The sequence below is a fragment of the Ctenopharyngodon idella genome, chromosome 22 (assembly GCF_019924925.1).
Source record: "Ctenopharyngodon idella isolate HZGC_01 chromosome 22, HZGC01, whole genome shotgun sequence".
In the NCBI taxonomy this organism is placed as follows: domain Eukaryota; kingdom Metazoa; phylum Chordata; class Actinopteri; order Cypriniformes; family Xenocyprididae; genus Ctenopharyngodon; species Ctenopharyngodon idella.
The window spans coordinates 24,457,621-24,480,867 of NC_067241.1; the positions used below are offsets into that span (position 1 = coordinate 24,457,621).

General features: G+C 36.9%; 2 protein-coding genes and 1 long non-coding RNA gene across 13 annotated transcripts in view; 2 read left to right on the plus strand and 1 right to left on the minus strand.

The window, feature by feature from the left end:
- Positions 1–6,429, plus strand: LOC127505156 (protein LKAAEAR1-like). The gene is made up of 3 exons (XM_051880496.1): positions 1–301; positions 2,880–3,002; positions 6,211–6,429. Exons 1-3 carry the CDS (start codon positions 26–28, stop codon positions 6,268–6,270), a joined length of 459 nt encoding a protein of 152 aa, XP_051736456.1. The 5' UTR covers positions 1–25; the 3' UTR covers positions 6,271–6,429.
- Positions 6,430–9,730: 3,301 nt separating this feature from the next.
- rgs19 (regulator of G protein signaling 19) overlaps positions 9,731–23,247 on the plus strand; it is a 50,277-nt gene continuing 36,760 nt past the window's right edge. For 2 of the 11 annotated variants that reach the window (XR_007927401.1, XM_051879315.1), the window contains exons 1-2: positions 9,747–9,921; positions 19,269–19,305. Coding sequence is in view for 8 of the 11 variants with exons in the window: in XM_051879315.1 (XP_051735275.1) it covers positions 9,752–9,921; positions 19,269–19,305 (207 nt within the window). In the remaining 3 variants the exon portion in view is untranslated. Of the gene's footprint in view, positions 9,922–19,268; positions 19,306–19,631; positions 19,778–23,123; positions 23,235–23,247 lie in introns of those variants that run through there. The other 9 variants (XM_051879319.1, XM_051879322.1, XM_051879323.1 and 6 more) reach the window with 7 other exon arrangements.
- On the minus strand, positions 19,240–23,108 carry LOC127504560 (uncharacterized). The gene is made up of 2 exons (XR_007927402.1): positions 19,975–23,108; positions 19,240–19,708 (listed from the first exon to the last, which is right to left on the minus strand). It is a non-coding gene; the product is annotated as an uncharacterized LOC127504560 (long non-coding RNA).

The following is a 23,247-nucleotide window of genomic DNA, read 5'->3' on the forward strand; positions in this document are numbered from 1 at the left end:
TTTCGCCCTGTTGTGGAAGTGAAAGATGGCAGGGCGAAAATCACGGAACAGTATTTCTGTGAAGATGTGCCCTCAGCAGAGAGCTCGTCACGAAGCCTACAACGAGCCGTCTAAAGAAACACAGAGATGGATGGCAGAGGCAAGACAGCGCGTGTGCACGCATCTAAATCATCAAAAATCCCGTCAGGTCTGCGACCCCACCGCTGCTGCCGAGCGTCAAAATCAACTCGCAGCACAATTAAAAGCCGCCGAGGCGAGGAATCGTGTTAGACAACTGAGACTACACTATCAAGACCTAAAGGCAAGGTGTTTGTTTGTTTGGTTGGTTGGTAGGTTCCCTCAGTATATTAGTTTTTACGTTGCCCTGGCCCATAGCAGTTAGTTATACAGCCGTAGCCACAGGTAGCCTATTGGCAGTGACATACATTTTGTGTTTCACAAAGTTTGCTGCTTGAGTTGTTGTGGTGTTGATTCACATTGTTTCTAGATAGTTCACCCAAAAATGAAAATTATCCCATCATTTACTCACCTTCAATCCATCCTAGGTGTAGGTGACTTTCTTCTTTCAGTGATTCTAGTTTATAAAGTTATAAATATGGATATTTTCCTTACAAAAATGCATCACTTCACTTCAGAAGATCTTTATTAACCCCCTGGAGCTGGATGGATTACTTTTATAGTATTTTTTGGGATTGAAAATATTCACTCCCATTATAAAGAAAGAGCCAGAATATTTTTTTAATAAAACTGAAAACTGCTTGTCATATACGGTCATACCAAAATTTTTTTTATATTTTTGATATATTTTTACTAGTGTGTGAAGGACACTATAGTTAATTTATGTAAGTGAGGATAGCAAAATAAAGTAAACTGTGACATATAAATTCTTCATACAGCGGACTACCAGTAAAATTGATAAAAATTTGGAACCAAAAATTATTTAGACACTTTGACCTGACCATGTTTTGTTTAAGTGTTATCTGACATAATTAAGATTAAAGTTTTCTGACACAGTTTAACTCTGAGATATTGTCATATTTTATTACCATTTTTTTTTAAACTATAGTGAATAAACTGTATTAATGAACGAAATGTTCAAGGTGTCTGAATACATTTTGGTTTGACTGTACACCTAGGATGGCTTGAGGGTGAGTAAATTATGTGATCATTTTTATTTTAGGGTGAACTATCCCTTTAATTGGCCAAAAGTGTTGGTTACCTCTGAAGAAAGTGCAGCCATCATTGCTTTGCATCATAATGGCCTCACATGCACGGAAATTGCTGCAAAAAATATTACGTCTGAAAGAACCATTTACCAGATCATCAAGAACTTCAAAGGAGAGAGGTTCAACTGCAATGAAGAAGGCTTCAGGGTGTCCCAGAGTGTCCAGCAAGTGCCAGGACAGTCTCCTTCTGTGTCACCACCAGTGCAGAAGTGCTCAGTATTGTCAGCAGGTGGGTGTGAGTGCATCTGCACGCAGTCAGGCCAAGACTTTTGGACAGTGGCCTGGTGGACAATGGCCTTTTTCTTGGAGAGAAGCCACTTCAGAAAAAGATCAAGGAAATTCTGCAGGAAGTACAAGGATTGGACAGCAGAAGACAAAGTTATTTTCTTTTTTGAGGCCCCCGTCAGACTGTTTGAGACATCTGGAAAATTGTTTGTCTAGAGAAGAAAAGGTGAACGCTACCATGAGTCCTGTGTCGTGCCAACAGTGAAGCATCCTGAGACCATCCATGTGTGGGGTTGCTTTTCACCCAAGTGACCTCTCTCAGAATTCTGCCCCAAAACAATGACAGGAATAAAGAATGGGATCAAACCGTCCCGCAAGAGCAACTTCTTCCAAAGAACCAAGAGAAATTTGATGATGATCCATGCATTTTCCAGCATGATGGAGCACCGTGACAAGGCAAGAATGATAATGATGTGGCTCGGAGATCATTACATTGAAATTTTGGATCTGTGGACAGGCAACTCCCCGGATCTTAATCCCATAGAGAACCGGTGGTCAATCCTCAAAAGGCAAGCGGACAAGCAGAAGCCCACAAATTGGAATGAGGAATGAATCGCCATCAGTCAGGATTTGGCCCAGAAGCTGATGTCCAGCATGCCAGAGTGACTTGCAGAGGTAATGAAGAAGAAGGGACAACACTGCACATATTGACTCTTTGCATATATTGAATGTTTTTGCAAATAAAGCCTTTAAAATTTATGAAATGCTTATTGTTTTAAGGTATACCATGAAAAAAAATCTACAAATACTGAAGCAGCAAACTTTGCAAAACACTAAATTTATGCCACTGCCAATTCTTTTGGCAACGGCTGTACATAGTTATCTGTGATTAATTAATTTATTTTTACATAATACATACAGCTGGGCGGCCACATACATGTAAAATAAAACTGCTTTATTGGGTTACTTATATGACTGGAGTCTTCATCTCAATTAAAGTTGGCATGAAATGAAATTTCACCCTTTCTATTTTCTAAGTGCAAGCTATTGATCTTACTGTACACAATTTGTGCATGCATATGTTTTTTTTTTTTACCTTGCTAATAATGTTTAATCAAAATGTTATAACTCAATCTTCTGTTGAAACAGACTTTTCTTGTAAAATGTACTCCAATTATAAGTGTTTTATTTACAATGTTAAGACAATAATTTTACAGTAATTTCATGTAATTTTATTTGGGGTTAAAAAAATAAAATAATAAGTGCACCTTTAATCAAAAAAACATTACATGACCCTCTGGATTCACACAAGCGTGAACATGTTATTGTTATAAATCTCACCCAGTTCTTTGGAAGGATACTCAATAGAGCATTTGCCTCTTTGACGCTTGCCTAAAAGTCTAATCTCTCTCTTTTGCAAATTTTCAGGAGCAGGAAATTAACTTAATGATTTCATGCCAGTCTAACGCGCAGAGGGCTGTACGCCTGGAGCATTTACTCACTGTGAGAGAGAGGAAGATAAACCACACAGACTGCATGGACCAATTCCAGGTGGATATTTTTACTTAAAATGTATTAAATCTAGGCCTGGGCGATAAAACGGTATCGATATTTATCGACGGTACGTCTTATTCGATAACAATAGAAAAAATGTTTGATATAACTCTCGATATAGTTTCACTTAAATGCATTAAAATTTAAACAGACATTAAGTTCAGTTGCATGAACAACTCTCAAGCTCGCTCCGTCCCTGGATCACAAACAGACGAGTGACAAGCAAACAAGTTGCTGGGGAGTTCAGATGCGCAATCGCCACGTGAGATCAGAACACACAAACAAATGAAAATGAGTGCTGTACCTGCCGGCGACGAGGAGATTGTGTTAAAAAAAGGACATATCAGCTCATCAGTGTGGCAGTTTCTTGCTTTACTTACGTCTTACAGTTGATCTACTTCAAAGTTCGTCTTGAGAGGGCAGTTGTCATGTAGGTATTAACAGCTGCACAAACAGTGTTTTCAACCACACAGTATCTTTATTTCTGTGTTATAAATATTAAAATTATCACAGAAGTACTGAGATAAAAGTTTATAGTTCATATAAAAACACTAATGTCTATGTTATCCATCAAAATAGAGCAAATAAGCTTTTGAAAGAAACTTGAACGCGTTGAAAATGACGCATTAATCGATTACATTGTTTCACCACCAGGTGGCGATAAGTGACTGTATTTGACGTTGAATCTTCATTCAACAGATTCTTTCAAATACACTGATTCATCCAGTAATGAAACAAGAGTATTTATGGGCGTGTCATTTAATCATAGGCTACATCCAAACAGATTTTTTTTTTTTTTAAATAATTATTTCAAATATATTTAATTTTGTTGCAAAAGACTGCAGCAATTAATGTTTTGTCAGAACCTCTAGTAAATTACGTTATTTTGTTTAGTTGACATTCAGAATTGTGATCTCGGTTTGAAACAAACAAAATTCTCAATTTATCCAGAATTGTGCAGCTCTAAGTTTCTTTAACACTTATTTATTTAATCTTCATATAAAATATAAGAAAGATTTGTTTACATTTTATTTAGCTTTGTTTTAAAAAGTATTATTGTTTGCCTTAATTAAAAATGCATTGGTTAAATAAAAAAAAATAAAAAAATTCTACTAAAATATTTTCAATAATTATCGATACCGATCAATATGAAACATTATATTGTGATATTTTTTTTAGCTGTATCGCCCAGCCCTAATTAAATCTCATAGATACCCAATAATTTTCTTTTATTATCAGTATAAATGTACTGTAGCTCCAGGAAATGTGCGAGTCAAGCCCCAAAATGTTCTTCGAAGCCTGCTCTACAACAGAAGTGGGAGCAGAGGGACTCTGATCTTTGCTTCATTTCCCCTTTCCCACTGCTGTAATGTCGTAATAACGTTAAGCAGCCTCCAGTTGACAATTTCTCATTGACCGTCACAGTCCTGATGCTATCTGCTAAATAAGCATGACCAGAGAGAGAGAGAGAGAGAGAGAGAAAGCTCCAGATCTCACATATTCTAACAGGTGGAGGGACATGTTCCAATTATCTCTCCTCAGCAGGCAGATATTTAAGTGATTGCTTCTGATTTGTCTCAGCCTTTATTTTACCCTAAAGGGTTCTTCAAAAAAAAAACTTCATAAGAATCTTGACAACAGGGGTTCTAACCTGACTGTCCTTTCAAAGTCATGTTATCTTTAGTAGTAAAATGTCAATGCAGTGCCAAGTGTCATCTGTGTAACATTGGCAGACTTGGTCAAACTGCTGCCATGCGAGACCCTACACTGATGGAACTGACAAGAGCACACTTAAATCAAACATGCATGATTTATTGATCTGTAGATCAATACTTGAGGTCTTCAATAAATATAAAACTTAAAACAGTTCAATTCAAGAGATGGTATGTATTTTTAATGCTAAATGCTTCTGTAAGCGTTTGCAGGTTCCTTTTTTTTCACTTAAAGGAATAGCTTACCCAAAAAGTTTGTCTTTTGAAAATGTTGTCATCATGCACTCATCCTCATGTTCCATGTTCCAAACCTGACTTTCGTTATTTTTCTGTGGAATACAAAAGTAGATATTTTGAAGAATATCTTAGTGGTTTTTGTTGCCCAAATAATGAAAGCAATGTTGTTTTAGTATTATTTATTTATCTATTAGTTTATTTAATATTTTAAATTAGCTTTTATATTTTCAGTTTTTCGTTTAAATTTTCGTTTAATTTTTAGTGATTTTGTTATGTGCTTTTTATAATACTATTTGTTTTTATTTTTTGTTTGTGTATTAGTTCAGTGTTTTTATTTATTTATAGTTAGTAATTTTATTTAAATCATGACAACTCTCTGAATAGTTTTAAATCATGACAACTCTCTGAATAGCATGTTATTGAATATGGCAATGTTAATGTATTCGGTCTTGGCAGACTAGATTTGCTATGCTGGCGCTGCCGCTGCTGCTGTTGATTATTGCTGCTGCTGTGAGAATGTAAGATATGCTGCTGCTGCATAAATAGACATACATAAACCCCGTAGCAGATCTAGGCAGGTGGAGCTGGGGAGGTTGAGGGGTTCAGACCTACTCTGATAGCACGACTACAACACTGAACCACACTATTTGAATGTTGAGCAAGCAATCTCATTGGCTGCAGGATAAGCGAAGGGGCCAATCAGCTCGTGTCATGCGGTAATAATGTGATTGATTGCAGACTGCATGTAAAGGACTTATCAGCCTGCGCCCTCTAGAGTTTCATGACTGAACCAGATATTAAGTTTTTCATCTAATATTTATGTTTTATTTTATTGCAATTAACAAAAAAGTTTTTAATAGTTTTAGTTTTAGTTTACGACAATAACGCTAAATCAAAGTCATTGTTTTGGACCTCACTGACTTATTTTTTATTGTACACACAAAACAGTTTTCAAACATTCTTCAGTATCTTTTGTGTTCTACAGAAGAAAGAGAGTCATGCAAGTTTGGAATGACACGAGGGCGATTAAATGAAGACAGAATTTTCATTTTTGGATGAACTATCCCCTTAATTCGACTGCTTATGAAACGTTTATGTTGTAGCGTTCCTCATTTGCAAGTCGCTTTGGATAAAAGTGTCTGCTACGTGAATAGATGTACATATAAATAAACTTGGAAGTGCATTTTTAAGAACATGAACTTTTCAAATACATTTTTGACATTTTCTGTTGCTTATCTTTTTTGTGTTCTATTTAGAGACGAAGAGTTGAAGAGATCCTAGAGGATGAGAAAGGCCTGACCATCAACCGCAGATGACTGAAGACAAAGAAACATATTTTCTGAATGATCTGAGACTGAAAATGCAGACTATATTGTGGCCCTGCATACCATTTTTTATGTTTGATTGTACTTTCTAGCCAATGAACTTTGGTTTCTAGCATGCAAGATATGAACAGTAAATGTGTTTCCATCATAGTTTATGCGCATATTTTCTTATCGGATGAAAAAATGTATCCACTTCAATTGAGCACATAAGATTTTTATGTGCATTTTTAGAATTTATGCTCATCTTGGTGTTTCTATCCAGCTGTGTTTTATGCGATATCCGAAAATGCACATAGGTGGAAACATAGCTAATGTTGCAAATTTCAACATTTTACCGTACTACCACAGACCAATAAAGCATTTATGTTTAGGGATGTAGGGGTTTCAAAATTCCGGATGAGGCAATAAGCTGATAATTATTTTCTCATTAATGGCCAATATTAAAGTTCTATAATATTTTGTCAAAAGACAACGAGCGCAGCGCTGAAAAGGGGCGGGGCTACATAAGCTCTATAGAGTACCTCAGGGATGACGTGTTTTTGTAGGCCAACCCGGAAGTTAGCGGCGCACAGGTTCCCTCGATCGAAAGCCTATGCATTTTTCCCATAGACTTTTGGAAAATCGCAAAAAATAAGCTCTGTGTTTAACAAAGGGTTATGACACTTTGTTCATGCATGCATTGTTCATGCATGCATGCACTCCACTTTGTATGACACACGTTTTGTCTATCAAGATTATCTTTGCAAGTTAACACAACATTTATACATTTTGAAGCCTAAATAAAGTCGTCAGATATAAAAAGCTAACAGTAGGCTATAAACGGACTACAGCACACCATGGTCGTGGATCAACGTCACCACCACCAAGCTTCCTCAAACTTTATTTAAAAAACAACTTTATTTAAAAACATGCTCGCTGATTATGATCTGCGCTGTGTATGAATACTTATCCATTTTTTCATGAGAAATGCTGTCCAAATGTCCTGTTTGTCATGATGACATCTAAAGTCCCCGCCAAAGGAAGTAGTCCCTTTTAGCAATTTGTTAGCAACCGCCGTTTTCAAGACACAATAAAGGTTTAAAAAATCACAAGTGGGTTATAACTGGTGTGTTTTATGTCATAGATCAAAACGTGAAAATATTTAGAGGCTTTGTTAACCACAGACCTTATTTCAGGCGATTTAGCAAAAACCCATTCAAAAAACCCATAGACTTTAGGCGATGGAACCGAAAGTACTAAAATGCTAACTGGCTTCCGGGTTTTGCCTACAAAAACACGTCATCCCTGAGGTACTCTATAGTATTCATTGTAATTTTAGTTTAAGTTTTAGTAATTTTATGTTCTTTTGCCATTTTTAATAGTTTTTTATTTTAAATATTTAAAATATATATATTTTGCCAAGGCAACATTTATAATTTTATTTCCGCTTTATTTCAATTAACACAAACACTTTTTAATACTTTTTAGTTTTATAGTTAATAATAACAACACTGGTTAGATGACAGCAAAGGTAATCTAAATGTAAAATATATTGAATGTATTGCAAATTGACTGGTATAGGAATACATCCTAAATTCTGTTCATTTTTATAGATATTAATTTATATTTGAGCAATATCAAATTAGAGGACTAGGACTAAGTGTTGTAGAAAATCCACTGTGCAGCACTTGCAATAACCAGAGGTCTGAACCTCTGTTCTTATTGTATCATATTTCATAGTTTCTGCTATATCTCCAAACTGGGTTTTGGAAACCAACAGGGGATGCCAAAGTGGAGACTGGATGTTCAGTAATACCATCTCAGCAGATTATGATCGAGAACAAAACACATCTAGCCAAAATGAAAGTCTTCAGCTGAAGCATGGAGGATTTCAGGGTGAAAAAAAGAAGAAAAAAAAAGGCCCAGACTGACATTACCGACAAATAGATGTGAGAGTAAAGAACAGGGCAGCTTGCCATGTCAGTAGCAGTCAAACACAGGATTCTGGCAGCAAGGCTTTTTGTGTGTGAAGTGTCTGTAAGCATCAGGGGGTGAATCTGGCAGCGGGGGGTCAGACGGAGTCTGTAAGGTGTGCATGAGTCTAGTGTCCGAGTAATAGAACTGCCCTTTAATCACCTTGATGTTATAACAGAAAGGGAGCGAATGATAGTTGCAGTGTGTCAAAGTGCTTTAAGTTGAGAATTACACTCATTTCTTCACCCTGAGTGAACATATTGGTTCTCTGCTTCAGAGAGAGGTAAACAAAGTCAGAATTCAACCTAATTATGGCTTAAAGTCATTATGTCAGTATTGTAATTAGAGGGGAGGGAGGGTGAAAGATTGGTCAATTTCATGTCTCTTAGATTAAAGATGGGGTGACGCTGAAGATGACAGGAAGCAGATAACACAATTAGCTGAGCTGCTAAAGGTGGGGAGAGAAAATTGCCTGCAGCCTTAACAACATAGACTATCATTAATTATACCTAAAGGAATGGCTTTTTAAAGACATTCTTATTGTGCTGTGCTTAACTAAATGCTCAACGAAATAGGTGCTTTTAGGAGGGATATGCGTTTAATCATATGATAAATCAAACTGCGGACTTAATGGTGTATAGGAGAGGGAGTTCAGCCCTACAATGAGGCAGAGAGCTTTACTGACACCAAGTGGTCGTCACATAGGTGTCCCCTCGTAACCCTCAGCCATTTCCTATAGACTCACCCTGTAACTGTTGAACAGTGGAGTTTTATCAAGAGCTACTTCAGTTAGTTCACAATAGTCTGTTGTAGCAGTATATTAGTAAAAGCACAACGCAATAACGCAATAAAACGAATCTAGATCATTTAAAGTAATAAAACTTGCATATTAACACAGTTAAGTTACATCTCTTTGATACTTATGTTTTTATATCTTCCGGAATCTTGCAGAAATGCTGTTGGGGGATTTTTTTCGACTCGTTGTTTTTCTTAGTGTTTGTCGCCCCCTGCTGGATATTTACAAGATTTCTATAAAGACATGATTATAATCTATGAAGTAATTTTGATTAAATTAATAGAAATTATTTAAATCATCATGTCTGCTTTGTGGTCAGTAAAACTGTTTATATAGTCTACATGTAAAAAAAAAAAAAAATCACATATTTGAGTTGGGTAGAAGTTATGTGAATGTTAGGGTTATTCACACACACACATATGTATAAGAGAGACTACATGAAAGGGAAATGACTGGCAATAGGTAGGCTACATAAAAGTCAGATAATGCAAGGCCCAGTCGGCGTTATGACTCTATGGCTGAAGTCCCAAACATTTAGTAACCCCTCCATAAAGTGCTTATTAAACATACAGTTTTATTTTGTTACTTTAATCAACACATTGTGTAGGGCACTATTTCAACTGTCTGATTATGGGCAGATCAACTTGAAAAGTTCCGCTGAAAATGACAATTACTGAGGAAGTCCTTCGTCAATCGACTGAATAGAACTGTCTAAATCAGCGCATGCGCAATTCATCCCCAGCCTGCCTCCGTAAGGGTGTCGATTCTCAAGCTGGAACATTGGAGGAAAAAAAAAGATACTGTATTTTACACACAAAACAGGCAAAAACAAACGGATGTGCTTCAGAAAACGAAACGGCTACCGCCCTCCAGATCATTTTAATGCCAAAATTGTAAGTATTGTCATCGTTAGCGTTTTTCAACAGCATGAACGTTGAGTTTCCAGTGGATGGTGGGTTCTTTTCCGTTTTTTTCCCGAAGAATGGGTCGTCCTCCGTAAATCCCAATGTTCTGTCTCTACATTTGTTTTTTTGTACAGTCTTATGGGCAGGAACTTACTTCTATTGCTTGGTGAAAACGAAGCTTTCTTAGAAATAGAGCGGTTGAATGTCTTCGAGAGAGACTACAGCGCTTATTCGCAGTCGAGCAGGGAATACCGCTTATTTTCGCGTCTCCCGTTTCGCTTCATCAGGATGGGATAGATATGTGGTTGAAGGGCTAAACTGAGTTGTCATCTGCTGTAAGATGTATTTTGTGAGCCCCATGCAGTAGTCGTGCGCCCGGTGTGTGTGTCAGGGGCATTACGGGTTTGATTTTTCCTCACAAAAACAATATTTGCATAACACATTATGGTTTCACCACAGTCGATGTTTTAAATCTCTATCCGTGTTGGTTTTGGGGCATTTCAGTTCACCGGAGAGTGAAAGCTAATGCACAGATTATAGCGTTGTATGAGGGGGATATTTTCAATTCAAACATCTAGGAAGTGGGGGAGGATAAAGCTCAGGTTATCATCTGTCACTGCCGTATTTCTATTTCTGTATTTCTATAAATTAACCGTATATTTTACGTAACAATAAGAATAAACCCCGAGCGCCTTTTTGCGTGTATTCGCGTGTCTTTTTCGTCTCGAAATATGTTCTTTTTCCATTTAGCTGGCTGTGTAGTAAAGCGCGTTCGCGATGCACGCGCGGGACCTTCGGGTGAATGAATTCTGTGTGCGCGTTCTCGTGGCTATCGGGGGGCGGGGCCCGTGGTGTCGCGTGGCGGCGTAGCTTTGAACGCGTTCGCGCGTGTCGCTGCAGAAATGGAGGGGAGACAGCGCTCGTGCACCTCTGACGTCAGAGAGAGAATTCCCGAGGTTAAGAGATATTTATGTCCAATCAATGACTATACGTGACCTTTTGGCTTATCTGAGGAAGTCAAGCCTGGATTTTTTTGTTGACCACACCACAGGCATGTCTGTTATTTGACGGAGAGGTGAATTCGGGTTGATTGGGACACATTTTTCCTAGTGATCCCAATCAAACTGAATTCACCCTAATCATCATAGTGTATGTAGCCTTCTTAGTTTGTGGAGACAACAGCAAGGTCTATATTTAGCGAAAAGAATGACATGTTTTGAAACACCAAGTAAGCTTCCACGTGGGCATGCCAGTCAAAGCTCAGCTGCTTTGATATCTTCAGCATCTCTGCTGTACCAGGAATCAGGTTTAGTGAGCTTAGTACATTTGTTCCACCAAGTTCACAGAGAATGTTTGCATTGTCTTTATTTTAATGGTGCATTTGGCATTTATTAAACCATATATCTCCTTAAAATGTGAGAAGAGACCAATCTAGTCAGGGAATAAAGACCTTGAAAACTAGCGAAACCAAATTTAAATCATCAACCAAGAACTAGAGGTTATTATTATTGGTGTTCTTTCTTGTGTTGATGTATTTCCCATTGAAAAAGCAAGTTTGAGCAAAATAATTCTCTCTTTTTTTTTCTTTTTTTTTTTAAATAAAGAATTTAGTTATGTCACAGCCATGAATCATGATTTGCTGCATAGGCATTTGGAGGTGGTATAGGGGGCGGGGCATTCTCATTCTAGAAAGCATTTGATTGGACAAAAATCTGTAGTGCAGGATGAGTCATTTTCATTTTTTTTTTTTTTTTGTCTGTAATGGCAAGAAGAGTAAAAAACATGTTTTAAATGCAAAGCAATGCAAATGTTTTCTCTATAGAATTTGTTTTTTTCCAAGAGTGGAGACCCCATCCTCACTTTAATATATATAAATATATATATTTTTAATTAAATTAACTAAATATTGAATTGATATCTCATTGTATTTTTAGTAAGTTCATTCAATGAAGGATTCAGTTAAAACCGGTAACTAATGCATCTTTCTAAATGCATTTTTCTTTTCCGATAATCTGAATGTCACGAAAAAAAAAAAAAGATTTGAGAATTTCATTGTGACTTTGAAAGAATCTGTTCATAAAGCCCTGGCTTCATTGTTTTACGTGTACTCTAGTGTACGCGCACAGTCGAACACAGCCTTGGAAAGTATACTTCATTTGACTCGTACGCATACAAAAGGCGTTCGACGCGTGCACAGTTTTGAGCAATCTCTCGCCACGAGTTACAACCCATGCAAACATCTTTGTATTCTTGCGTGCTAGAGTTGAGGGTACTTTCTAACCTCTTCACACAATCTCTCATCTGTGTAGGCCGTCACTGTAGCTTGCATCCGTTTCAGTCTGTTCTGTTTATGCAGTTTTTTTTTGACTACCTTGTGAATAGAGTACCTCAGGGATGACGTGTTTTTGTAGGCAAAACCCGGAAGCGAGTTAGCATTTTAGTACTTTCGGTTCCATCACCTAAAGTCAATGGGTTTTTTGAATGGGTTTTTGCTAAATCGCCTGAAATAAGGTCTGTGGTTAACAAAGCCTCTAAATATTTTCACGTTTTGATCTATGACATAAAACACACCAGTTATAACCCACTTGTGATTTTTTAAACCTTTATTGTGTCTTGAAAACGGCGGTTGCTAACAAATTGCTAAAAGGGACTACTTCCTTTGGCGGGGACTTTAGATGTCATCATGACAAACAGGACATTTAGACAGCATTTCTCATGAAAAAATGAATAAGTATTCATACACAGCGCAGATCATAATCAGCGAGCATGTTTTTAAATAAAGTTGTTTTTTAAATAAAGTTTGAGGAAGCTTGGTGGTGGTGACGTTGATCCACAACCATGGTGTGCTGTAGTCTGTTTATAGCCTACTGTTAGCTTTTTATATCTGACGACTTTATTTAGGCTTCAAAATGTATAAATGTAGTGTCAACTTGTAAAGATTATCTTGATAGACAAAACATGTAAGTGTCATAACCCTTTGTTAAACACAGAGCTTATTTTTTGCGATTTTCCAAAAGTCTATGGGAAAAATGCATAGGCTTTCGATCGAGGGAACCTGTGCGCCGCTAACTTCCGGGTTGGCCTACAAAAACACGTCATCCCTGAGGTACTCTATCGACGCCCTCAGGGCAACCGTGAGGGCGCCTTGTGGATAAACTAATTACTGCAAAAAAATAAAATGCACATGTGCAATCTTATAAAAATCTGGCAGCGCACTGACCCTCGCGTACGCGTAAAAAGTGAACTATACTTTGGGCTTTAGTGTCATTTGTTCATGAATCGGACTACTCTGGTCGTGTTTTATGTTTGTTTTTGTGTGCAGCAACAAAAACAACTGAATATAGAAAGATATGTTTTCTTCACATTTCACAGTACATTCAGGGCTGGACATATATGTCGCACATGTTACAAAAAATCATCTGTATATTGTCTGTATGCGATGAATAAATTTACCAGTGTAGCACACATGCGACAGTTTTGTACGGAGCCCCGGACATGACATGCAGGAAAAAAATAGTAGGCTAAATGGTGCACATGATTTACTAATTCGTTCCCTCGATTTACTAAAACATGCACACGATTTACTAATTCATTCCCTCGATTTACTAAAACGTGTGCACGATTTACTATTTCATTCCCTTGATTTTTAAATCATGCACACGAATTAGTAAATCATGCACACAAATTAGTAAATCGAGGTAACGAATTAGTAAATTGTGCGCACGATTAAATTTTTTTTCTTGCATGTCATGCGCGGGGCTCCGTAGTTTTGCATGTGTGTGAGACAGAGCAGTATTGCAGTGCTCTGTTTCCACTCCCTGCAGGCAAACTTTTTTTCCCACTCATATGCTCTGCAGCTTTCATGGTGACGAAACGAGAGCCATTTCATACATATCGCGTTATGTAAATATATTTGTGCAGCAAATTAGATGCTGCTTAAAGTTTATTGACACATTAGAGTGATAAAGAAACACGCAAGAATGAGAAAAAGCACAGAACGCTATTAAGCGCATGCGAAAAAACTCAATGCTGCCCTCACAGACACAATGACTCAAGCCTTGTTTTTACTTTCGCCTAGCACCGCTGACTTACACCTCAGTTGTGTTTATAGTTGACACACTCGCCGTTTTACTATTTTCTGAAATGATGGGGGGATGTTTGGAGAAAAAAATCCTAATCCAACAAAGTAGTGGTGAGAAGTATTTTGGTGGAATAATTTCAGATCATATTGTCAAACTTCAAATCTAGTTTTTGTTTTTATTTCAAGCATGTTATGGAAGATTGAAAAGCTGTTTTGGAAGGATGTGGATACTTATATTGACGCTGTTTGATAAAAATGTGTGTATTTCATGTTTGTTTGTTTGTTTTTTGTTTTGTTTTTTTACTTTAAAGATATTAATGGAATAAAGACAGCCTATACAGATTAATAATAAAGACATTAGGAATAAATATATATTATAAATATATTAAAGCATAATAGTGCAATATATAGCACAGTTAATAGTTTCTTGGGAACATACCATATGCACAAGAAAAATGGGCTCTTTATTAACCATATTTTTATTAGACGTCTATTCATGTTTATTTAATTTATTTTGGCCCATAAACTCAAAAAAAAAAAAAAATAGGCATAAGATAAAACAATATAACTAAATACTAAATACACTGTAAGAAAAAAAAAAATATTTTGGTCACTTCTCCCACCCGTAGACCCGTAGGTTATTGATGTGATTGATAACATAATTAGCATACATACATAGCATGCATGACGAACTTCACTATTCATGGTTGTTTTCAGAAATGGTTTCAGGTGTTTAATTGTGTGGCCTGTGCTACAGAACTTTCAACAGCTGTAGCACCAGTACTATGTTCAAAAAAAGTTAATGTACAGCTCTTCATTTCACCACATTCAATTGAGACTGCAGCAGGCACAGAAAGTGGCACAGGAAACAGTGCTATTTTTTATTATTAACTTTTAGAAGTGCACATATTGATGGCTTCAACGTTTATAGACATGGAGTAAAAGCCACTATACTAAAGTTTTGATTTTATGGGATTGTTACGCTGTTCTTTTTCAGTTGGGGTAGAGCTTCAGTCACTTTTTTTTATTTACAAGGGTGTGTAAAGTAGACAGGAAATCATGCTCTGACAAGTTTTCTGTTTCTGTTTCCTCACAAGTACATATTTAGTACTTTCAGATTTAGATTTAAGGGTTAGCACACCCAAAAATGAAAATTCTGTCATTAATTACTCACCCTCATGTCATTTCACACCTGTAAGACCTTCATTCATCTTCAGAACACAAATTAAGATATTTTTGATGAAATCCGAGAGGTTTTTTATCCTGCATTGAAAGCAACAAAATTACCACATTCAATGTCCAGAAAAGTGGTAAAACATCGTTAGAACAGTCAACGTGACTACAGTGATTCAACCTTAATGTTATGAAGCGACGAGAATAACAAAACAAAAATAACGACTTTATTCAACAATTTTTGCTCTTCCCTGTCAGTCTGTTAAGCAGTTGGCGCAGTGCTGTGTTTTCATGTTTGCATCTGAACGGCGGCTCATTATTTGCCGGCTCCTGCGTCAGCATCACACGCATGCCTCATGATGCTCACGTGAAGAGGCGTCGGCCAATACTGAGCTGGCGTTCGGACGTAAAACCTGGAAGCTGCAACGAAAATAGCAGAGGAGAGACGCGGAGAGCCGAATTTGTTGAACAAAGTCGTTATTTTTGTTTTGTTTTTGCACACAAAAAGTATTCTTGTCACTTCATAACATTAAGGTTGAACCACTGTAGTCAAAATAGTTGACTATTTTAAAGATGTTTTTACTACTTTTCTGGACATTGAATGTGGTAATTTCATTGCTTTCAATGGAGGATAAAAAAACATCTCAGATTTCATCAAAAATATCTTAATTTGTGTTCTGAAGATGAACGAAGGTCTTATGAGTGTGGAACAACATGAGGGTGAGTAAATAATGACAGAAATCTCATTTTTGGGTGAACTAACCCTTTAAATGATCTAAAAATTTGCATTGCTTTTGCATATTTTTATTAAAAATTAGGAGTTCCGTCAGTATGATTTGCAGAGATGATATCTTAAACCACATCCTATTGCAAGAAAAAAAAACTCATTCTGTTTGCTGTATAGGCATTATTCAACAGCAGTTCCTGAATGAACAAAACCAGTGAAAATAGAAAAGCAATGTGACCAGTCACTGGAGCAGAATCCTGAATAAATGATTCCCTTATTCAGGGCCTTCAGGGTTGTGCAGGGTTCATAAGGGGCTAGTCGTCCTCTCTGAAGCACTAATTCAATCAGAACACCGCTTAGCAAACACAGCTCTTTTAAAAACAAAAGTGTTTTGCCATTTCAAATTGCAAAGGAGGCATTTTTACATTATAGACAGTAAGCTAAAGTTAAACACTGGCTTTATGAGACAGTAGTTTCTCTGAGTTGTTGTTGCTATAGGGGATTGCTTGAACAGAGATCTGAAAGTGTTATTTCATTCACTCATTCATTCATTATTTTGCAGGTGGTATTAGGGGGCAAGACAATCTCATTTTTGAGACATTTGATTGGATGAAAATCTTTGTAGTGCAGTCATGACCTAAACATACTATATTTTTTTCTTTTTGCATTTCTGTGTTGTCAAAAGTAAGGACTTCGATACCAAGTCGGTGCTGAAATTTTAAAAATGTGACACTTTGAGCACTGTTGAGAGGATTCGTAAAAACCTCTGATTGGCCATTGTGTTCATGCGCTCATCAGATATGTCTGTGATTGGCTACAATGATCAACGCACGGGAGTGTTTGAAAGCACACGGAAGTGTTTGAATTTGAAAGCAGGAGCATTTGAAAGCAGGAGTCTGTCAGTGGAATGGTCCGCGATAGACGCCTGCTTTCAAATTCTCCCGTGTGTATCTGTGTCACACCGTGTCCTAACCAGACGCGACAAAAGGAATCTTTTCCATGTTAATTGGAGTTTTTGTCCTAATGAGCCGCAACGGCGACATGCAACGATTCTATTTTAGAAACGGTTTCTATCACCGTGTCCTAACCAGACGTGATGCGATAAGATTCCAGCGACGAGCAATTTGACTGTCCACACTAGACGCACTGGTTCAGTCACTCCGTATGTAGCTACTTTAAATAATGTTTAAATAGTGTGATATTTATGAATTTGACAATGTATTTGCCCATTTCATTGTGTCTGCTGTGCTCTTGCTGAGAGAGCCCGCCCACACTCTCTTCTGATTGGCTCTGTTTTTTGATTGATTTTATCACTTCTCATTGTCACGTTGTGTCTAGTGTGGACAGTCAAATTGCTCGTCGCTGGAATCTTACTGCATCGCGTCTGTAAGCGTGTAAGCGCTCACTGAAGAGCGTCATTGATGTATATTTTACAACATGTTTTTGAAGCATTGATCATTGTAGCCAATCACAGACATATCTGATGAGCGCGTGAACACAATGGCCAATCAGAGGTGTTTACGAATCCGTTCAACTGCGCTCAAAGAGTCACATTTTTAAAATTTCAGTACCAAATTGGTACCGAAGTAGGTACTTTTTGACAGCACTATTTTGAATTCAAATATTTTTCTATTGCATTATTTTTGCAAAAACAAACATACAGAACGACCAGTGAATGACTCGTTGAACTTTATGAATGGCGGGCATGCCAAAGCATTTTTGTTTCAAATCGCACACTAATCAGGAATGTGCTTTTGGTTTCTAGGAAGACTGTAGTTTCTTTGAATAAAAGTGTCAGTCAAATGATTAATTAGTTAGGTCTAATAAAAGTGTTTTATTGGGATTATTGACAAGCTTTATGTGTAAAACTGATTATTATTATCAATAAAGATAAAATGGTTGAAAAGGGAAGGATAGGGTTGTTAAATTGTCAGAAAGTTGATTAAAGGGACAAATGCTGTCCAGGAACAACCAAGAATGTTTTTCATGATGCTGCTTGTTTTATGATGAAACACAGTGCTGGTGTCTTTGCTCTGCAAAACCAAGCCTCGACTTGAACGCCTCGCTTGTCAAAATAATTCCAATAGGCATTGTTTTCACATCATATGCTGAAGTAAAACTTAACAAATAGTTTTACAGACTTTCATTGAGAAGTAGAATCAGGACCCAAAGTAGTTTTGTTGATGGTTTTCAAGGATGAGGTCATGTCATAGATCTTTTGACTCTAGCAAATGAAAAATGAATATGCGGCAAAATACAAACAAGCATTTTGCTGTGTCTAACTATGCATGATTATGTTGAACTTTACTATGTTGCATTTAGCATTGTTTATATCCCTGCTGTCCGTAACCCTGTCAGACCCCGAACAGAACTAATTTTGGGTCACGACCCAACAGTTGAGAGCCGAAGAATTCAAGTGTACACAACTTGAGTTCATTGCGCCATTGTTGTTTTGTAGTTTTTCATGTTTTGGTCTAATGAAAAAGGCTGGGGTGCAAGTCTCTAACAGATTATCCTGGTGTCGCTGTAAGGAAAAAACAGATTTTAAGGAGGAAGCTCGAGTCACTTGTGTCATTTTGGAGCCATATTGCTCTCTTTCCTTCACTCTCTCTCTCTCTCTTTTCTTTCATCACAGTCCTCTTTCCTCCTCTTGTCTTCACTCTCTTTCACAATCACATCCTTTCACATTCTTCTCTGTCTCTTCTGTGCTTCCTGTTTCTATTTCTCTCTTTACACTAATTTTACATGGAAATGATTATCACATTCTCCGTTTCAATCGATCATGTCTCGCAAAACATCATACTGGTGGCTATTTTCCATGCAGCTTTCAAGCTTTAGGAAAAAGGTCAAAAGCTCCATAAAAGTGCCATGAAGTGGTTTATACAAATATTCCAAGTGTTCTGAAGTCATATGAATCCTTTGTGTGAGAAATAGACTAAAATTTAAGTAATTTCAATAAAAATCCTACTCCGTTCTTCTTGATGCATTCATGAGAAATGTAGTAACATATGATTCATGAACCAGCCGTTTATTTTAAACAGATCATTTCACTGAATCAGTTGATTTGGTTCACAAAATAAGTCTGAATGATTGGACTCTCAAATTCAGAATTCTGACTCAGTGATTCAGTTGCATTGGTTCTCAAGTGGGGAAAGATTATAATCTTAATTATCTCAAATAATGATAATTTTAGTCTGTTCCTCTCACAAATCTGTTGTATGTAGAATTAGGTTAATATGAACAACGGTGCTTTTGTGTTGTTTTTGAAAATTGAAAGCATTCTCCATTCTATGTAATTGAATTGAAAAGAGTAACCAGCACAGTCTTCAAAATATCTTCTTTTATATTCCACAGAGGAACGAAAGTCATACAGGTTTGGAACAACATGAGGGTGAGTAAATGATGACAGAATATTCATTTTGGGTCGAACAATTCTTTTAACTCTTTGCTATGGAAAACCAGATTAGTTCCGGCATTTGTAAAGGTGTCCAAATGCAATTTCATGAATACATCACTGAAATATCACGTTGTGTTCGTAGAGAGGCTGGCTAAAAGAGATCACTCCCTCTTTCCCACTTTGAGCACTTATGTTTTTGCCTTCCATCTCTGCTTTTTCTTACGCATGTCCTCGCCAATGTCTGCTTTTCTTCCCTGGTCTTCCGTTGAACGTTTCCTCTTTTCATGTGTAGCTCCCCTTCCTCCTCTCTCCTTCACAGAGTTAAAAGGGAAGTAGGAGATTTTGGTCATAGCAGACTCAGCAGTGCCTTTAGTTCCCTACGTAGTCACAAACCCTTCTACAGAAGATATAGTAGAGGTTAGCTGACAGTCCAGAGATATTATCTACCCCCAAAACCTGAAACCATGTAAGTATCAGTCTACCTGATCTATAGTTCTATTAAAAGTTTATAGTTTTAATAATACTATTGAGGGTAGTAACAATATATTTGTCCTTCTTATAATGGAATTAACAGTAGTGTATGTGGAAGTACTATTAGAAACATGATATTTATTATATTTGAGATCACATGCCAGTTTCTCATTGGGTTATGAACCGACTGACCTTTTAGCTCGCATCTGTGTGTATCTGAGGGTGGCACAGGATCGTGGCAGCTGGCTGAACATCTGGGGCTGATTTTTCATGATTTGTAGGTGATTCTTGGCAGAACTTTATTTAACGTGAGAAGGCAGGACACAAGTTTAGAGAAGTGATATATGGTGATTTAGTAAAATTTGATATTGGGTAAGTTAGAGTTCTCAAAAGGTATTGGACTTGGATGTTTGGAAGAATAGATTTGATTTCATGTCAATTGTGTGGTTTTCTGTATCATATGAATAAATAAGCTTTCCATTGATGTATGGTTTGTTAGGATAGGACAATATTTGGTCGAGATACAACTATTTGAAAATCTGTAATCTGAGGGTGAAAAAAAAAATCAAAATATTGAGAAAATCGCCTTTAAATTTGTCCTCAGCAATGCATATCCACTCACAAAAATAAATTTTTTATATATTTACGGTAGAAAATTTACAAAATATCTTCATGGAACATGATCTTTACTTAATATCCTAATGATTTTTGGCATAAAAGAAATATCGATAATTTTGACCCATACAATGTATTTTTGGCTATTGCTACAAATTTACCCGTGTGACTTGTGACTGGTTTTGTGGTCCAGGGTCACATTTGATTCGATGTGGAAACAAGACTGATGTGTATGTTGATGTATAGTTTATAGTTTAGCCAACAAAACAATGAAAACACATGTTACCAGAGCTTTCCTTATAAAGTTCCAGTGGATGAGAAACTCCAGAAAATGTTGGTTGTGTAAAACAGACCTGACCTGTGACTTTAAGATACACCCTATTGAACAGACTGTACTTCATACCCAGGGTTCACATTGGTCCTGGAAAACCTGGAAATACCAGAGAATTTCAAAAATGTAATTTACAGGCCTGGAAAAGTCATGGAAATTGATTAAATCATAAAAAGGTGATTGAAAAGTCATGGAAATGTCTTTAGTCAGTGCAATTATCGATCATAAATGTAAAAGTAATGGGAAAATAATGGAAATTCACTGGTCAGAAAATGCAAAAACACTCAGAGCCCTTTCTCCATTCCTGTCAAATTAAGATAAATATGTAAGCTAAATAACCTGAGACGATGAGATGAACTGTCAGGTGTGGTTGAGAGATGAGGCAAGGACTGAAGCTTGGGACACATTTAACAACTAGCTAAAACATTCTAAGACTGAGTACAACACACAAAGACTGTTTCCTTCGACTGAAACAGATTTATGTACTTACACACGGAATTTGAACACCGACTGTAATCGCCGACTGAACGCAACTGGCTCTGACTAGACGCGTTTGAGCACGATCAGTCATACGTATTAATTTACATTCATAATCGGCCTTGCAATCGTTAAGTGTGTGCGCAGCTTTAGTTGCAGAGTTTAAAGGCCTTTTTATTAAAAACAAACAAAAACTACCCCGTAGGAGAAAACACTGTTCAACAGCAGGGCAAGGCTAGATACAATAGGGAACATATGATGACGATCTGACACAAGACAGAGCACACAGTGGGAATAATAAATAGGAAAGGAAATAAGGAGGGTACAGAGGGAGAGCAGGTGGGGAAAATGAATTACAATTATCTCTCCTAACGTTTGCTCACTCAATGTATTTGTGTTTTTACAATGGGGTAATTTTGTTGCACAGTAGCTTACACACAGCACAAAGGAGCTTGATTTCAAACTTTAAACTGAATTTACAAAAAAGACAAGTTGTCTTTTAAACAAATAAAAAAAAAAAAACAGATAAACAAATTGCAAATAGTAGCACAAATAATACAATATAAATATACAAATGAAATAAACAGTGTTTTAAGTTTTTCAGGTAGGTACAACAGTCATATTCAGCTACAGAAATACTAGAGAAATTGAATCAAGTAATCAAATGCCTAATAACACTGGATAGTCTTCATTGTAACCTGTAAGGATAGTGAGGGAATGAACACTCAACCTGTTTGCTCACAACAAAAGACAAAACATGGAGCATGACTGTCCGGACCTCGACACTGAACCAAAACTGATCTAGACAGGGATCCAGACACCAATCTCCACATGACACAGATGAGAGAGCACACAGCCCAAACACAACACACAAAGACAAGACGATACATGAGTGTCAGGCTTCTGTCACCAAACTAAGACCAACGAGAGTGACAAAACCCTGACATGAGCTTCCAGCAGAAAGTGCTTTGTTCGTCCACAATGAATATGCGGAAACTGCTTGATACAGTCAAAACAAATTAGAACATATCTGAAATTATTATAAAATCATTATACACTACCTTTAAAAGTTTGGGGTCTGTAAGATTTTTTAAATACTTTTATTCAGCAATGATGCATTCAATTAAATGAAAAGTAACAGTAATACCATTTACAGATGTTACAAAAGTTTTCAATTTCAAATGAATGCTTTCCATTCATCAAAGAATCCTGAAAAAAATGTATCATGGTTTCCACAAATATATTAAGCAACTGTTTTTGCCATTGCTAATAATAATAAATGTTTCTTGAGCAGCAAATCAACATATTAGAATGATTTCTGAAAGATTGTGTGACACTGAAGACTTTAGTAATGGTGCTGAAAATTCAGCTTTGCCATTCCAGGAAAAATTACATTTTATAATAACACATAATTAACACTGTTTTTTCTGTATTTGATCAAATAAATGCACCCTTGGAGAGACTTTCAAAAACATTGAAAAATCGCTCCCAAACTTTTGAACTGTAGTGTAAATGTGGAGGAGGAGTTAGGGTGGAGGAAATGGGCATTGGACAAGCAGTTTGGAAAATGGATGGATGTGTAAAATTCTCTGTTAAATCCCATACAGTGGTGAATTTGTTTGCAGATGTTCATTTTAATCTCTCTCTTACCAATTATTTAAAAACCTAACGTTTCTGCCAACATATACTTATTTTAGTAGACGATTAAAATTAACATGCCTGACTAAATTAGCTTAATTCCTAAAACACAGTCATAGATTTAATTGTGAGCATTTGCTTGATGTGACTAATATAAAGTCTTTCTCTCTTTTTCTCCCTCACCATTCTCTCTCCCTATTTGTGTGTCTGTGTCTTACTGTTGCCCTGTTTGTGTGTTCCTGTGCATTCCGGCCTGGGCTATATGTGTTTGTGTGTGAAGGAGAGGTCCGCGGCCAGCGGGGGGATGACATGCATGTGTCCAGGCATTTAACATCATTGAGGATTTTAAGACTAGTAGGCTGCCCTCCGCCAAGCCATGATGGACATTCTGGTAACTGGCCTTT

Bases quoted from the DNA above. Each gene is read 5' to 3' on its own strand.
- LOC127505156 (XM_051880496.1), top strand. From the start codon at position 26: ATGGCAGGGCGAAAATCACGGAACAGTATTTCTGTGAAGATGTGCCCT. The intron at 302-2,879 runs GCAAGGTGTTTG...GCAAATTTTCAG, and splicing joins TACACTATCAAGACCTAAAG to GAGCAGGAAATTAACTTAAT. The intron at 3,003-6,210 runs GTGGATATTTTT...TGTTCTATTTAG, and splicing joins ACTGCATGGACCAATTCCAG to AGACGAAGAGTTGAAGAGAT.